Source organism: Pristiophorus japonicus, chromosome 17, assembly GCF_044704955.1.
Source record: "Pristiophorus japonicus isolate sPriJap1 chromosome 17, sPriJap1.hap1, whole genome shotgun sequence".
NCBI lineage: Eukaryota > Metazoa > Chordata > Chondrichthyes > Pristiophoridae > Pristiophorus > Pristiophorus japonicus.
The window spans coordinates 51675977-51693930 of NC_091993.1; the positions used below are offsets into that span (position 1 = coordinate 51675977).

General features: G+C 53.1%; 1 protein-coding gene across 1 annotated transcript in view; it reads right to left on the reverse strand.

Moving 5' to 3' along the window:
• ankdd1a (ankyrin repeat and death domain containing 1A) overlaps positions 1-17954 on the reverse strand; it is a 152367-nt gene that overhangs the window by 30462 nt on the left and 103951 nt on the right. The window contains exon 13 of the mRNA XM_070859137.1: positions 8057-8152. Within this exon, the coding sequence (XP_070715238.1) occupies positions 8057-8152 (96 nt within the window). The remainder of the gene's footprint in view (positions 1-8056; positions 8153-17954) is intronic.

The following is a 17954-nucleotide window of genomic DNA, read 5'->3' on the forward strand; positions in this document are numbered from 1 at the left end:
GGGAGGGGAGAGTGGGCTGAAGGAGGGAGGAGTGGGGGAGGGGAGAGCGGGGTGAGGAAGGGGGAGCGGGGTGAGGGAGGGGGAACAGGGGAAAGGTGGGCGGGGTGAGGGAGGGGGAGCTGGGGTGGGGGGGGAGAGCAGGGTGAGGGAGGGGGAGCTGGGTTGGGGAGGGGAGAGCAGGGTGAGGGAGGGGGAGCTGGGATGGGGAGAGCGGGGTGAGAGAGGGGAGAGCGGGGTGAGGGAGGGGGAGCAGGGGAGGGGAGAGCGGGGTGAGGGAGGGAGGAGTGGGGGGAGGGGAGAGCAGGGTGAGGGAGGGGGAGCAGGGGAAGAGAGAGCGGGGTGAGGGAGGGGGAGCAGGGGAGGGGAGAGCGGGGTGAGGGAGGGAGGAGTGGGGGGAGGGGAGAGCAGGGTGAGGGAGGGGGAGCAGGGGAAGAGAGAGCGGGGTGAGGGAGGGGGAGCTGGGGTGGGGAGAGCGGGGTGAGGGAGGGGAGAGCGGGGTGAGGGAGGGAGGGGTGGAGGGGAGGGACAGCGGGGTGAGGGAGGGAGGGGTGGAGGGGAGGGACAGCGGGGTGAGGGAGGGAGGGGTGGAGGGGAGGGGAGGGTTACGCTGCAGGAGGAAAGCAGCAGCCGGGACTAGAAAAGCATGGCCCGAGACCGGGGCCAAGAGCGGTGGGCCCAGAGCGCAGGCGGAGAGCAGGGGTGGGGGTGGGCGAGAGCGGGGGGGGGGGGGGCGGTGTGAACAGACTGGTCAGAGGGAGAACTAAATCGAAGTCTGACCTCACAGGACAGCAGGTCGATGATTAGTTGGTGAGTATTTCCCTCTTTTTTCTTAACTTGGACATTGGTTTAAATTAACAGTCGTGATTACAGATTAAATACTATACAGAGATTGTGTGCAGTTTGGTCTCCTAATGTGAGAAAGGACATTCTTGCTATTGAGGGAGTGCAGTGAAGGTTCACCAGACTGATTCCCGGGATGGCAGGACTGATATATGAAGAAAGACTGGATCGACTAGGATTATATTCAATGGAATTTAGAAGAATGAGAGGGGATCTCATAGAAACATGTAAAATTCTGACGGGATTGGACAGGTTAGATGCAGAAAGAATGTTCCCGATGTTGGGGAAGTCCAGAATCAGGGGTCACAGTTTAAGGATAAGGGGTAAGCCATTTAGGACCGAGATGAGGAGAAACTTCTTCACTCAGAGAATTGTGAACCTGTGGAATTCTCTACCACAGAAAGTTGTTGAGGCCAGTTCGTTGGATATATTCAAAAGGGAGTTAGATGTGGCCCTTACGGCTAAAGGGATCAAGGGGTATGGAGAGAAAGCAGGAATGGGGTACTGAAGTTGCATGATCAGCCATGATCATATTGAATGGTAGTGCAGGCTCGAAGAGCCGAATGGCCTACTCCTGCACCTATTTTCTATGTTTCTATGTATGAAGGCAGAGTTGGCTAAAGTGGAGTGATAAAATAGATTAAAGGGTAAGACGTAGATAACCAGTGGCAGACATTTAAGGAGATATTTCATAACTCTCAGCAAAGATATATCCCAGTGAGAAAGAAAAACTCGAAGAGAATGGATTACCATCTGTGGCTAACTAAGGAAGTAAAGGATGGGATCAAATTGGAAAAAAAGGCATACAATGTTGCAAAGAATAATGGTAGGCCAGAGGATTGGGAAATTTTGGAAAGCAGCAAAGGACGACTAAAAAAATAAAGAGGGAGAAAATAGTTTATGAGAGTAAACCAGCAAGAAATATCAAAACAGACAGTAAGAGCTTCTACAGGTATATAAAAAGGAAGTGAGTAGCTAAAGTAAACGTTGGTCCCTTAGAGGATGAGACTGGGGAATTAATAATGGTGAACAGGGAAATGGCAGAGATTTTGAATAAATATTTTGTATCTGTCTTCGTGGTAGAAGACACGAAAAGCATCTGAATAATTGATATTCAAGGGGCTATTAGAGGGGAGGGGGACTTAAAACAATCGCTATCACTAGAGAAAAAGTACTAGGCAAACTAAAGGGACTAAAGGCAGACAAGTTCCCTGGACCTGATGGCCTGCATCCTAGAGTCTTAAAAGAAGTGGCTGCAGAGATAGTGGATGCATTGGTTGTAATCGACCAAAATTCCCTGGATTCTGGAGAGGTCCCAGTGGATTGGAATACCGCAAATGCCCCCATTTAAGAAAGGAGGGAGACAGAAAGCAGGAAACTATAGACCAGTTAGCCTAACATCTGTCATTGGGAAAATGCTGGACATTTGGAAAAGCATAATTCAATAAAGCAGAGACAGTCGGCATGGTTTTATGAAAGGAAAATCATGTTTGACAAATTTGCTGGAGTTCTTTGAAGATGTAATGAGCAGGGTGGATACGGGAGAACCAGTGGATGTGGTGTATTTGGATTTCCAGAAGGCATTTGATAAGGTGGCACATAAAAGGTTACTGCACAAGATAAAAGTTCATGAAGTTGGGGGTAATATATTAGTATGGATGGAGGATTGGCTAACGAACAGAAAACAGAAAGTCGGCATAAATGGGAGATTTTCAGGTTGGCAAACCGTACCTAGTGGGGTGCGCCACAGGGATCAATGCTGGGGCCTCAACTATTTACAATCTATATTAATGACTTGGTTGAGGGTAATGTAGCCAAATTTGCTGATGATAGAAAGATAGGTGGGAAAGAAAGTTGTGAAGAGGACACAAAGAATCTGCAAAGGGATATAGATAGGTTAAGTGAGTGGGCAAACATTTGGCAGATAGAGTACAGGTTCGACCTCCAAAATCCAGAGTTCCGGAATTCAGAATGTTCCGGAATCTGGACACCGGGCCGATCCATGGCGAGGTCGTCCGGAAACCGGAAAATGTTCCGATATCCAGACCTCGCCCCGGCCCGACCTCGTCCCGGCCTCCCTCCCTCCCCTTTGCCCGACACCACCTACCTCGGGCCAGACAAGGAACTCCTCCGCGGTGGCAGGCCCCACCCGAACATTCCCTCGGTGGCGGGCCCCTCCCGAACATTCCCTCGGTGGCGGGGCCTGCCCGAACATTCCCTCGGTGGCGGGCCCCTCCCGAACATTCCCTCGGTGGCGGGGCCTGCCCGAACATTCCCTCGGTGGCGGGCCCCACCCGAACATTCCCTCGGTGGCGGGGCCTGCCCGAACATTCCCTCGGTGGCGGGCCCCGCCCGAGCATTCCCTCGGTGGCGGGCCCACCCGAACATTCCCTCGGTGGCGGGCCCCACCCGAACATTCCCTCGGTGGCGGGCCCCGCCCGAACATTCCCTCGGTGGCGGGCCCCGCCCGAACATTTCCTCGGTGGCGGGGCCTGCCCGAACATTCCCTCGGTGGCGGGCCCCGCCCGAACATTTCCTCGGTGGCGGGGCCTGCCCGAACATTCCCTCGGTGGCGGGCCCCGCCCGAACATTCCCTCGGTGGCGGGCCCCACCCGAACATTCCCTCGGTGGCGGGCCCCACCCGAACATTCCCTCGGTGGCGGGCCCCGCCCGAACATTCCCTCGGTGGCGGGCCCCGCCCGAACATTTCCTCGGTGGCGGGGCCTGCCCGAACATTCCCTCGGTGGCGGGCCCCGCCCGAACACTTCCCTCGGTGGCGGGGCCTGCCCGAACATTCCCTCGGTGGCGGGGCCTGCCCGAACATTCCCTCGGTGGCGGGGCTCGCCCGAACATTCCCTCGGTGGCGGGGCCTGCCCGAACATTCCCTCGGTGGCGGGGCCGGCCCGAACATTCCCTCGGTGGCGGGGCCTGCCCGAACATTCCCTCGGTGGCGGGGCTCGCCCGAACATTCCCTCGGTGGCGGGGCCTGCCCGAACATTCCCTCGGTGGCGGGGCCTGCCCGAACACTTCCTCGGTGGCGGGGCCTGCCCGAACATTCCCTCGGTGGCGGGGCCTGCCCGAACATTCCCTCGGTGGCGGGGCCGGCCCGAACACTTCCTCGGTGGCGGGGCCTGCCCGAACATTCCCTCGGTGGCGGGGCTCGCCCGAACATTCCCTCGGTGGCGGGGCCTGCCCGAACATTCCCTCGGTGGCGGGCCCCGCCCGAACACTTCCCTCGGTGGCGGGGCCTGCCCGAACATTCCCTCGGTGGCGGGCCCCGCCCGAACACTTCCCTCGGTGGCGGGGCCTGCCCGAACATTCCCTCGGTGGCGGGCCCCGCCCAAACACTTCCTCGGTGGCGGGGCCTGCCCGAACATTCCCTCGGTGGCGGGGCCTGCCCGAACATTCCCTCGGTGGCGGGGCCTGCCCGAACATTCCCTCGGTGGCGGGCCCCGCCCGAGCATTCCCTCGGTGGCGGGCCCCACCCGAACATTCCCTCGGTGGCGGGCCCCACCCGAACATTCCCTCGGTGGCGGGCCCCACCCGAACATTCCCTCGGTGGCGGGGCTCGCCCGAACATTCCCTCGGTGGCGGGGCCTGCCCGAACATTCCCTCGGTGGCGGGGCCGGCCCGAACATTCCCTCGGTGGCGGGGCCTGCCCGAACATTCCCTCGGTGGCGGGGCTCGCCCGAACATTCCCTCGGTGGCGGGGCCGGCCCGAACACTTCCTCGGTGGCGGGGCCTGCCCGAACATTCCCTCGGTGGCGGGGCTCGCCCGAACATTCCCTCGGTGGCGGGGCCTGCCCGAACATTCCCTCGGTGGCGGGGCCTGCCCGAACACTTCCTCGGTGGCGGGGCCTGCCCGAACATTCCCTCGGTGGCGGGGCCTGCCCGAACACTTCCTCGGTGGCGGGCCCCGCCCGAACACTTCCCTCGGTGGCGGGGCCTGCCCGAACATTCCCTCGGTGGCGGGCCCCGCCCAAACACTTCCTCGGTGGCGGGGCCTGCCCGAACACTTCCCTCGGTGGCGGGCCCCGCCCGAACACTTCCCTCGGTGGCGGGCCCCGCCCGAACACTTCCCTCGGTGGCGGGCCCCGCCCGAACATTCCCTCGGTGGCGGGGCCTGCCCGAACATTCCCTCGGTGGCGGGGCTCGCCCGAACACTTCCTCGGTGGCGGGGCCTGCCCGAACACTTCCTCGGTGGCGGGCCCCGCCCGAACACTTCCTCGGTGGCGGGCCCCGCCCGAACACTTCCTCGGTGGCGGGCCCCTCCCGAACACTTCCCTCGGTGGCGGGCCCCTCCCGAACACTTCCTCGGTGGCGGGGCCCACCCGAACACTTCCCTCGGCGGCTTGACCCCGCCCGCCGACCTAATCGACGGGGCCAGCGGCCTGAACAGTTCCTCGGCGAGCACCGCCCCCCCCCCACCGCCTGTCTGACGTTCTGAAATCCGGAAATACCTGAACCTGTGCTCAGGTGTTTCCAGATTCGTGACATCAGAAAGACGTTCTGGAGCACAGAAAAACATGAAAAGCGGCTCGGCCTTGGTCCCGAGGGTTCTGGATTCAGGAGGTCGAACCTGTATAATGTGGGAAAATGTGAAGTTATCCACTTTGGTAGGAAAAATAAAAAAGCAAATTATTATTTAAATGGGGAGAGATTATAAAATGCTGAGGTACAGAGGGACCTGGGGGTCCTTGTACATGAAACACAACAAGTTAGTATGCAGGTACAGCAAGTGATCGGGAAGGCAAATGGAATGTTGGCCTTTATTGCAAGGGGGATAGAGTATAAAAGCAGAGAAGTCCTGCTACAACTGTACAGGGTATTGGTCAGACCACACCTGGAGTACTGCGTACAGTTTTGGTCTCCGTATTTAAGGAGGGATATACTTGCGTTGGAGGCTGTTCAGAGAAGGTTCACTCGGCTGATTCCTGAAGTGAAGGGGCTGGCTTATGGGGAAAGGTTGAGCAGGTTGGGCCTAAAAAGACTGAGAGGTGATCTTATTGAAATGGAGAAGATACTGAGGGGCTTGACAGGGTAGATGCAGAGAGGATGTTTCCCCTCATGGGGGAATCTAGAACTAGGGACATAGTCTCAAAATAAGGGGTCACCCATTTAAAACTGAGATGAGAAGGAATTTCTTCTCTCAGAGGGTTGTAAATCTGAGGAATTCTCTGCCCCAGAGAGCTGTGGAGGCTGGGTCATTGAATATATTTAAGGCGGAGATAGACAGATTTTTGAGCGATAAGGGAGTAAAGGGTTATGGGGAGCGGACAGGGAAGTGGAACTGAGTCCATGATCGGATCAGCCATGATCTTAGTAAATGGCGGAGCAGGCTCAAGGGGCCGTGTGGCCTACTCCTGCTCCTATTTCTTATGTTCTTATGTAAGGTGAGGGAGGGAAGGAGGGAAGGGGAAGGAGGGGAGGAGGGAAGGAGGAGGAGGGAAGGAGGGGAGGAGGGAAGGAGGGAAGGAGGGGAGGAGGGGAAATGCAGGAGGGAAGGGGAAGGAGGGAAGGAGGGAAGGGGAAGGAGGGAAGGGGAAGGAGGGAAGGGGAAGGAGGGAAGGGGAAGGAGGGAAGGAGGGAAGGGGAAGATGGGAAGGAGGGAAGGGGAAGGAGAGAAGGAGGGAAGGGGAAGGAGGGAAGGGGAAGGAGGGAAGGGGAAGGAGGGAAGGGTAAGGAGGGAAGGGTAAGGAGGGAAGGGGAAGGAGGGAAGGGGAAGGAGGGAAGGGGAAGGAGGGAAGGGGAAGGAGGGAAGGGGAAGGAGGGAAGGGGAAGGAGGGAAGGGGAAGGAGGGAAGGGGAAGGAGGGAAGGGGAAGGAGGGAAGGGGAAGGAGGGGAGAAGGGAAGGGAAGGAGGGGAGGAGGGAAGAAGGGAAGGGGGAGGAGGGAAGGAGGGGAGATGGGGAGATGCAGGAGGGAAGGGGAATGGGAAGGGGGGAAGGAGGGAAGGATGAAAAGGGGAGGAGGGAAGGAGGGAAGGGGGGAAGGGGAAGGAGGGAAGGGGGGAAGGAGGGGAGGAGGGGAGGTGCAGGAATCTAACACAGAGCACAGAAGGAGGCCATTGGCCTCTCATGCCTGGGCTGTCTCTTTGAAAGAACTCTCCGATTTAGCCTCACAGCCCACTTTTTCCCCATAATCCGGCAAGTTAATCCTCTTTAAATACATCCAGTTGCTCTTTGAAAGTTCCGATGGAATCTGATTCCACAATCCTTTTAGGTAGTGCGTTCCTGATCTTAACCACCATTTGTGTGAAAACATTTGCAGTAAGTACACGAGCAGTAAGATAAGACGCAGGGTAAGGTGGGGCTGGAGAAATGGTGCAGGAGGGAGGGCTTCATATTCCTGGCGCGTTGGGACCAGTTCTGGGGCGGGAGGGACCTGCACAAGAGCTGGGATCCACGTCCTCACGGGAAGTTAACTCGTGCTGTGGGGGAGGGTTTAAACTAACTTGGCAGGGGGAGGGGCCCCAAGATGATGCATTAGAGAGGGAGATACAAGATGCACGGGACTGGGGCAGAGAACCGGCATTGGAATAAATAGTCCAGAAATAGGAGTGATCATAGAATCACAGTATTGATCAAAGATACTGTTACAGCACTAGAAAGGGATCATGTAGTTGAGGGTTCAAAGACAGAATCTGTTTGGTTAGAATTAAGGAACAATAGAGAAACTGTTACGCTGCTGGGTGTATACTAAAAGAAAAGAAAGACTTGGATTTATATAGCGCCTTTCACGACCACCGGACGTCTCAGCGCTTTACAGCCAATGAAATACTTTTAGAGTGTGGTCACTGTTGTAATGTTGGAATGTTCGATTGGTCAGCGGAAGAGCAAATTTTCAGGCAGATTACAGAAAGTTGCAAGAACTTTAGGGAAGTAATAATGGGATCATTCAATGACCCAAATATAGACTGGGAAAATAACAAAAAAAGGGCAAGGGAGAAAATTCCTGAAATGTGTTCGAAAACTTGCCAGATGTGTGTTTGCCGCCCAACGAAGAGCAAGCAGTGGATCTGGGGAATAAAGTGAGGCCGGGGGAGTATCTTTCAGTGGGGGAGCATTTGGGAAACACTGATCACACAATATCATTATGTTTAGCATATTTATGGAAAAGGAGAAGGAAAAATCCAATATTCCCTGATACACAGATCGGGATCCTAATCCCGATACAAATGGCTGAGACCACTAACATACCTGTGTGAGTAGACTCACCTTCTCCCATTTATAAAATCTGTCTGCTTTGATAATCATATCAACCACATTGATATGGTTCCCTCGGGCTGCTACTTCTAAGGACGTTTTTCCGTGCTAAAATAAAAGGGAAAAAATATCAGATTAATTTCTTATATAAAATGTTTGAACAGTGAAAACATTTCAACAGTTCTATCAAACAATACTTAATAAATTCAAACCAGGCACTGTATATTATAAATGCTAATTCTAATGCCCGTGGAATAAATTAATTCAAAAATGAACACTTCATCCATGGCTCTGTTACCTCTACACTCGACGATTTCACTCCTGGCCAGCCTCCCACGTTCTACCCTGGTCATCCAAAACTCTGCCCTAACACACACCAAGTCCTGCTCACCCATCACCCGTGCTCACTGACCTATGTCCTAACGCACATCAAGTCCAGTTTCCCCATCACCCCCTGTGCTCGCTGACCCATGTCCTAACGCATACCGAGTCCCATTTACCCATCACCCTATGCTCACTGACCCGTGTCCTAATCTCCTCCAGCACCACAACCACCGCCCCCCCCCCCGAGATATCTGCGCTCCTCTAATTCTGGCGTCTTGAGCATTGCCGATTTTAATCGCTCCACCATCGGTGGCTGTGCCTTCAGCTGCCTGGCCCAAGACTCTGGAATTCCCTCCCTAAACCTCTCCGCCTCTTTGTCCTCCTTTTAAGACATTCCTTAAAACCTACCTCTTTTTGCCCTATTATCTCCTTCTGTGGCTCGGTGTCAAATGTTGTTTTATAATGCTCTTTTAATGTTTTAATGTTGAACAGAATCATAGAACGGTTACTGCACAGGAGGGGGCCATTCGGCCCGTCGAGCCCGTGCCGGCTCTCTGCAAGACCACCTCAGCCAGTCCCACTCCCCCGCACTTTCCCCGTAGCCCTACTAATGTTTTACTTCAGATACTTATCCAACTCCCTTTTGAAAGCTACGATTGATTCTGCCTCCACCATCCTCTCAGGCAGCGCATTCCCCTCTCTCTCCCTACGCCTCCGATCTCACCCCTCTCTCCCTCCCCCTCCGATCTCACCCCTCTCTCCCTCCCCCTCCGATCTAACCCCTCTTTCTCCCTACGCCTCCGATCTCACCCCTCTCTCTCCCTCCCCCTCCGATCTAACCCCTCTTTCTCCCTACGCCTCCGATCTAACCCCTCTCTCTCCCTCCCCCTCCGATCTCACCCCTCTCTCTCCCTCCTCCAATCTCACCCCTCACTCTCCCTCCCCCTCCAATCTCTCCCCCCTCTCTCCACCTTGCGCTCTTCTGCCCTCTGATCTCTTCCGTCTCTCTCCCTCTCCTCTCTCTAGCCCTCTGATCACTCCACATCCCCCTCTCTCACCGTCTGATCTCTCTCTCTCCCCTTGCAATTCAATCTCCTCCAAGGCCCTCTCCCCCAGGCCCAGTGAGGGCCCTCTCCCCCAGGCCCAGTGAGGGCCCTCTCCCCCAGGCCCAGTGAGGGCCCTCTCCCACAGGCCCAGTGAGGGCCCTCTCCCATTGACCCAGTGAGGGCCCTCTCCCCCAGGCCCAGTGAGGGCCCGCTCCCCCCGGAGCTGAAGAAAACGTGGCCCCGCTGTGGGCTACTGCGCATGTGCAGCCAGACCTCGGTGCAGCACGCATGTGCAGAAGCATGCGGTGTGCACCCGCTGAGGGGCGGGGCCAGCCGTGCACATGCACAGGACATAAAAATGTCCGTTCAAAAAACTCAAATCACATTAGTTATACACGATTTGCTTTTAACAAATCCGTGCTGGATTTTCTTAATTAATCCACATTTGTCCAAGTGCCTGTTCATTTAGTCCCTGATCACTGTTTCTAAAAGCTTCCACACTACCGACCGGCCTGTAGTTGCTGGGTTTATCCTCACACCCTTTTTTGAACAATGTAACATTTGTAATTCTCCAATTCTCTGGCACCACCCCCGTATCCAAGGAAAATTGGAAGAATATGGTGAATACCTCCGCAATTTCCACCTTTAAAAGTGTTATATAAATACAAGTTGATGTTGTAATGGTGCATAGTATACAGTGATGGTACATGGTGATGGTACACAGAGATTGTATAGTGATGGTACACAGAGATTATACACGGTGATGGTACACAGAGATTGTACACGGTGATGGTACACAGAGATTGTACACGGTGATGGTACAGAGATTGTACACTGTAATGGTACACAGAGATTGTACACGGTGATGGTACACAGAGATTGTACACGGTGATGGTACACAGAGATTGTATACAGTGATGGTACACAGAGATTGTACACGGTGATGGTACACAGAGATTGTACACGGTGATGGTACACAGAGATTGTATACGGTGATGGTACACAGAGATTGTACATGGTGATGGTACACTATGATGGTACACAGAGATTGTATACAGTGATGGTACATAGAGATTGTACACGGTGATGGTACACAGAGATTGTACACGGTGATGGTACACAGAGATTGTACACGGTGATGGTACACAGAGATTGTATATGGTGATGGTACACAGAGATTGTACACGGTGATGATACACGGTGATGATGCAGCACTTCCTGGAGCAGGTGCTAGCACCAGGAACATCGGCATCTGTCAGCTCGTATATATATTTAAACTCCGTATCAAACAGAATTCAAGAGATGTTTACAAATAAAACATCAGCTTTGACGGAAGTCAAATAAAACATCAGCTTCCCCTGGGAGGACAGACGCACCAACATTAGCGTCCTCGACCAGGCCAACATCCCCAGCATCGAAGTACTGACCACACTCGACCAGCTCTGCTGGGCGGGCCACATTGTCCGCATGCCTGACACAAGACTCCCAAAGCAAGTGCTCTACTCGGAACTCCTACACGGCAAGCAGGCCCCAGTTGGGCAGAGGAAACATTTCAAGGACACACTCAAAGCCTCCTTGATAAAGTGCAACATCCCCACCGACACCTGGGAATCCCTGGCCAAAGATCGCCCTAAGTGGAGGAAGAGCATCCGGGAGGGTGCTGAGCTCCTCAAGGCTCGTCACCGAGAGCATGCAGAAATCAAGCGCAGGCAGCGGAAGGAGCGTGCGGCAAACCAGACTCCCCACCCACCCTTTCCTTCAACCACTGTCTGCCCCACCTGTGACAGAGACTATGGGCTAGACTTTCCACTTCACATCGCTGGGCTAATGCCCATATATCGCCCAAAAAGGGCTGATATCGCCCAAAGATGGAAAATTGGACACATCGCTGAGGTGATCACTGGGGTGATCGCCTGCACATCGCCCAGCCCAACTTTCGGCACATCGCCGGGCTGATCGCTGGCCAAGGACATCGCTGGAGAATAGTTGCTATTGCCTGGCCTTCTCACAGACCTCGGCACCACGGACACCATTTTGAACGTCGGAGGAAGAGAGTAGGTCGCTTAAACAGAGGCTTAGATAGTTTGTGAATTATTTAAGGGCCTTTTAAAGATAGATACACTCACAATAAGACGTTTTATTATTTATATAAATAAGTGACGTTTCACACTTACTTGGTCTGGCCTGGCCATTGTTTAACAACAGTTGCACTAATGTTCTATTTTAACTTGCATTGTTAGAAGACACTGCACAACAATTGTAAAGTGAAATAAAATAGTTTTAATAAAATGTCAACTTTTGAATGTTATTTTTCAATTACAAACACCAAAACACCCTCCCAATACCCCCACTCCACCTCAACACCCACCCCACCCCCACCCCAACACCCCCCCCACCCAAACACCCCCCCCACCCCCCCCATCCCCACCCCAACAACTCCCCCACCCCGACCCCAACACCCCCCCCCCCCACCCCCACCCCAACACCCTCCGCACCCACACCCCAACACCCCCCCATCCCCACCCCAACACCCCCCCCACCCACACCCCAACACCCCCCCCACCCACACCCCAACACCCCCCCCACCCCAACACCCCCCCCACCCACAACCCAACCCCCCCCTCACCCACACCCCAACACCCCCCCCACCCACACCAAAACACCGCCCCCAACCCCACCCCCACCCCAACCCCCCACCCACCCACACCCCAACAACCCCCCACCCACCCACACCCCAACAACCCCCCACCCACCCACACCCCAACAACCCCCCACCCACCCCCCAACACCCCCCCCAACCACATCCCAACACCCCCCCCCAACCACACCCCAACACCCCCTCCCACCCACACCCCAACACCCCCTCCCACCCACACCCCAACATCCCCCCCCCCACCTACACCCCAACACCACCTCCCCACCCACACCCCAACAGTGAAACGACAAACCAACAATAAACGTGAACAATATTAAAAAGAATGCACCACCTCCCTACCTGCGGCCATGTTTCCCTCCAGATCCTGCACCGCCCCCGCCCCCCGCCCGTGTTATTGCCTCACCCACCCGTTTTGGTCCCCAGGTACTGCTGCAAAGCCGGCGTGCAGTGGGCGACAGCAAGACTTCCTGCTGTGGTGGGGGACATGCTGGGACGATCGCCTGTTGGGGGGCTGTTGGCGGGGAATCGCCTTCCGAGTCAGGAGGTGGTGCATCCTCCTGACCCGCCCGTGTGCCGGTGCTTGTGGTCACGGGAGCTCGCCGTGCAGCGCCGTGTACAGCCAAGATCGCATGCCGCATGGCATGGTTGAAGGCGGAGATTTCACACAACTCCAGGGTCGTCTGCTGCATCGTCTCCGCTTGGCGAGCAGGCACCTGGGAGAATTCCTGCGTGAACCCTACAAACACCTGGAGCTACTCGCGCTGGATCGCGACAGACTCCTCGCACAGTCGTGCCATGCGCTCCACGCGGTGGTCCATGGTAGGCCTTTGCTCAAGCTGCTGACCCGGCCTCCGTGGGGTCTGCGGCAGCACCAATGTGCGCCTTGGTGTCGCCAACTGCAGGTCGCTTGGTTCCGGTACCTCCTCAGTTGGGATCCCCATCAGGGCCGCAGACAGAGGGATGCAAGGGGCATCCTCCTCTGGCTCCAGGTATTCCTCCTCCTCCTCCTCGGGCTTGGTGGTCTCCTCCTCTTCACCACCCGTGGTGAATGACACATGCAGTGGGTCAGGTCCATGTGAGCGTCTGTCCTCCCGTTGCGCCTCTAGAGCTGGTAAAGCTGCAAGGCACAATTGAGATTATTAGAGCAGAAAGCATTGTTGTACTGCACTGGCATACATCGGAGGAACAGCACTAATCCCATAAATGTGACCGAGAAACGTTACATATTAATGCATCATATGGTGGTATCTATGGCAGTACATCGATGTGGAAATCACTGCGTCAGAGAGCTGTGGAGACTGGACCAGTCACAGATAGACAGAGTGATAAGGGAGCGAGGGTTTATGGGGTGCGGACAGAGAAGGGGCAGATGGCCAGCTCTTATGTTGTCAACCTGAGTGTGACAGAGAGTCACACCGAGGCTGCATGCATGACATGACATCACTTGTCTATGATATGATCATGAAATGATGTCATATTATTTTAACACTGCTTGATACATTACTCACGTGACGCATTCGATGGTCCGGTAACCCCACGGGTGGTGACCGCTCGACTGTGGGCCCCCACTCATGCTGCAGCACGTTCCTCCAGGTGGGTGAGGGTCTGTATTACAGCAGGGCCTCCCCCGGTGCACCTCTGCTGAGCCCGATTATGAGATATCTTCCTCTGCAAACGTGAATAGAGCATGGCATAAGCTACTTGACTCGGTTATGTCATTTATACACCACGGTTTCAAATGTTATATGCTAATTGGGGTTGTGTCCACAATTGATGCACGGTTATAACAAAGATCGGTGTGTTTAGAGCGAACGCTTGCCACAAACATCTCTCTCAAACACAATCTACATTGAAGTCGGCAATGACAGCAGCTAATGTCGAAACGTGTCCCAGGCCAGACAGTGAGCCAGGGCAGCTCCCCCAGTCCATGCTGGGTCCCTGGGTGACAGCAGCCAGAGAGACTTCAAACGGGCACAGCTTCATGGCCTTGTCCAGTTCTTAGATATGTTATCTAAGTTAGAATAACAAGCTTACATTCAATCCAGGAGAATTACGATAATAATGATTATTATACTTAGAATGTGCATCATTAAAATATAAAGTTATACTTACTCTTGCTGAAGCAACGAGGCTGTTCCAGCGTTTGCGGCACTGGTCGGAGCCCCTGGGCTCGTAGGACGCAGACGAGACGACATCGGCTATCTCGCCCCATAACCTGTGGTACGCCTGGCCAAATGGGCTCACCGGGAGTGCACCTCCGCCACGAGGGCCTCCTCGGAGAAGGGTTTGGCCCTCTTCCTCCGCGTCTCCACATCTCTCTCACTTTCATCGCTGTCAGACATATTTCTCTAAACTTTCTTTCTCTCTCTCTCTTTTCTCTCACCTCTGTCTCTGTCTTCTTCCTCTCTCTCTATCTCTCTCGATTTCTCTCCCCCTTCTGCGTGTGTGTGAATGACCCCTGACCTCCCGAAACGTGGGGAAACATGGCCACCAAAAAACAAAAATTTGCGCATGCGCAGAAGGCCATTAATAAGCAAGCTTTTGCCTTCGCTATCGCTGGGCAATGTCACATCGCTGGGCTCTCACTTCGTCCATTTCACACCGCTGGCCAATCGGCGAGCTGAAAGTCGCGATCCAAAAAACGAGCAATGGGCCAGCAATCATGAAGGTTGCAACATCGCTAAGGCTGGAACATCGCCCATTTTTTGGGCCCTAGCGAACAAAGTGGAAAGTCTAGCTATAATTCCCATATTGGACTGTTCAGTCACCTGAGAACTCACTTTTAGAGTGGAAGCAATTCTTCTTCGATTTCGAAGGACTGCCTATGATGATGATTAGAAACTTTTTTCCTCAGCTATGAAGAAGAGCGGATTCTGCAGATCTCCTTTCAGCGAGTTTTAGGTTTCAGATCAGGCGGTGTATCCAATGTGTATACATTGACCACTGGCCTTCAGACCTTTGGGGACTGGTTGCAGAGAACAATGTAAAACAGCGTCTGAGAGCTTTGTGGCAGGATCTAATGGACACCTTCAGCTCCAAGCTCTGGCTGACCTGTGGCCACTCAGGCACAGGACTAGCACAGGGTGTGGCTGCAATCCACCTTCAGCATGACTTCCACTCTCCTGCTGACAGAAACATAGAAAATAGATGCAGGAGCGGGCCATTCGGCCCTTCGAGCCTGCACCACCATTCAATAAGATCATGGCTGATCGTGCAACTTCAGTACCCCATTCCTGCTTTCTCTCCATACCCCTTGATCCCTTTAGCCGTAAGGGCCACATCTAACTCCCTTTTGAATATATCCAACAAACTGGCCTCAACAACTTTCTGTGGTAGAGAATTGCACAGGTTCACAACTCTCTGAGTGAAGAAGTTTCTCCTCATCTCGGTCCTAAATGGCATTTAGGAAGGATAGACAGGAAGGAAAAGGAGGCGGGGTGGCATTGCTAGTTAAAGAGGAAATTAATGCAATACTAAGAAAGGACATTAGCTTGGATGATGTGGAATCGGTATGGGTGGTGCTGCGGAATACCAAAGGGCAGAAAACGCTAGTGGGAGTTGTGTATAGACCACCAAATAGTGGTAGTGAGGTTGGGGACAGCATCAAACAAAAAATTAGGGATGCATGCAATAAAGGTACAGCAATTATCATGGGTGACTTTAATCTACATATTGATTGGGCTAACCAAACTGGTAGCAATGCGGTGGAGGGGGATTTCCTGGAGTGTATTAGGGATGGTTTTCTAGACCAATGTGTCGAGGAACCAACTAGAGGGCTGGCCATTCTACACTGGGTGATGTGTAATGAGAAAGTATTAATTAGCAATCTTGTTGTGCGAGGTCCGTTGGGGAAGTGTGACCATAATATGGTAGAATTCCTTATTAAGATGGAGAGTGACACAGTTAATTCAGAAACTAAGGTAAAGGTAACTTTGATGGTTTGAGGCGTGAATTGGCTAGAATAGACTGACAAATGATACTTAAAGGGTTGACGGTGGATAGGCAATGGCAAACATTTAAAGATCACATGGATGAACTTCAGCAATTGTACATCCCTGTCTGGAGTAAAAATAAAATGGGGAAGGTGGCTCAACCGTGGCTAACAAAGGAAATTAAGGATAGTGTTAAATCCAAGGAAGAGGCATATAAATTAGCCAGAAAAAGAAGCAAACCTGAGGACTGGGAGAAATGTAGAATTCAGCAGAGGAGGACAAAGGGTTTAATTAAGAGGAGGAAAATAGAGTACGAGAAGAAGCTTGCCGGGAACATAAAAACTGACTGCAAAAGCTTCTATAGATATGTGAAGAGAAAAAGATTAGTGAAGACAAACGAAGGTCCCCTGCAGTCGGATTCAGGTGAATTTATAATGGGGAACAAAGAAATGGCAGACTAATTGAACAAATACTTTGGTTCTATCTTCACGAAGGAAGACACAAATAACCTTCCGGAAGTACTAGAGGACCGAGAGTCAAGTGAGAAGGAGGAACTGATCAGGCGGGAAATTGTGTTAGGGAAATTGATGGGATTGAAGGCTGATAAATCCCCGGGGCCTGATAGTCTGCATTCCAGAGTACTTCAGGAAGTGGCCCTAGAAATAGTGGATGCATTGGTGATCATTTTCCAACAGTCTATCGACTCGGGATTAGTTCTTATGGACTGGAGGGTAGCTAATGTAACACCACTTTTTAAAAAGGGAGGGAGAGAGAAAGCGGGTAATTATAGACCGGTTAGCCTGACATCAGTAGTGGGGAAAATGTTGGAATCAATTATTAAGGATGAAATAGCAGTGCATTTGGAAAGCAGTGACAGGATCGGTCCAAGTCAGCATGGATTTATGAAGGGGAAATCATGCTTGACAAATCTTCTGGAATTTTTTGAGGATGTAACTAGTAGAGTGGACAAGGAAGAACCAGTGGATGTGGTGTATTTGGACTTTCAAAAGGCTTTTGACAAGGTCCCACACAAGAGATTGGTGTGCAAAATCAAAGCACATGGTATTGGGGATAATGTACTGACGTGGATAGAGAACTGGCTGGCAGACAGAAAGCAGAGAGTCGGGATAAACGGGTCCTTTTCAGAATGACAGGCAGTGACTAGTGGAGTGCCGCAGAGCTCAGTGCTGGGGCCCCAGCTCTTTACAATATACATTAATGATTTAGATGAAGGAATTGAGTGTAATATCTCCAAGTTTGCAGATGACACTAAGCTGGGTGGTGGTGTGAGCTTTGAGGGGTACGCTAAGAGACTGCGGGGGGACTTGGACAGGTTAGGTGAGTGGGCAAACGCATGGCAGATGCAGTATAATGTGGATAAATGTGAGGTTATCCACTTTGGTGGCAAAAACCCGAAGGCAGAATATTATCTGAATAGTGACAGATTAGTAAAAGAGGAGGTGCAACGAGACCTGGGTGTCATGGTACATCAGTCATTGAAAGTAGGCATGCAGGTACAGCAGGCAGTGAAGGCGGCAAATGGCATGTTGGCCTTCAAAGCGAGAGGATTTGAGTATAGGAGCAGGGAGGTCTTGTTGCAGTTGTACAGGGCCTTAGTGAGACCACATCTAGAGTATTTTATGCAGTTTTGGTCTCCTAATCTGAGGAAGGTGCATATAGGTACCAACGATATAGGTAAAAAACAGGATGACCTCCTATAAGCTGAATTTAGGGAGCTCGGAGTTAAATTAAAAAGTAGGACCTCAAAGGTAGTAATCTCAGGATTGCTACCAGTGCCACAAGCTAGTCAGAGTAGGAATAGCAGGATAGTTAAGATGAATAGGTGGCTTGGGGAATGGTGCAAGAGGGAAGAATTCAAATTCCTGGGACATTGGAACTGGTTCTGGGGGAGGTGGGACCAGTACAAACCGGACGGTGTGCACCTGGGCAGG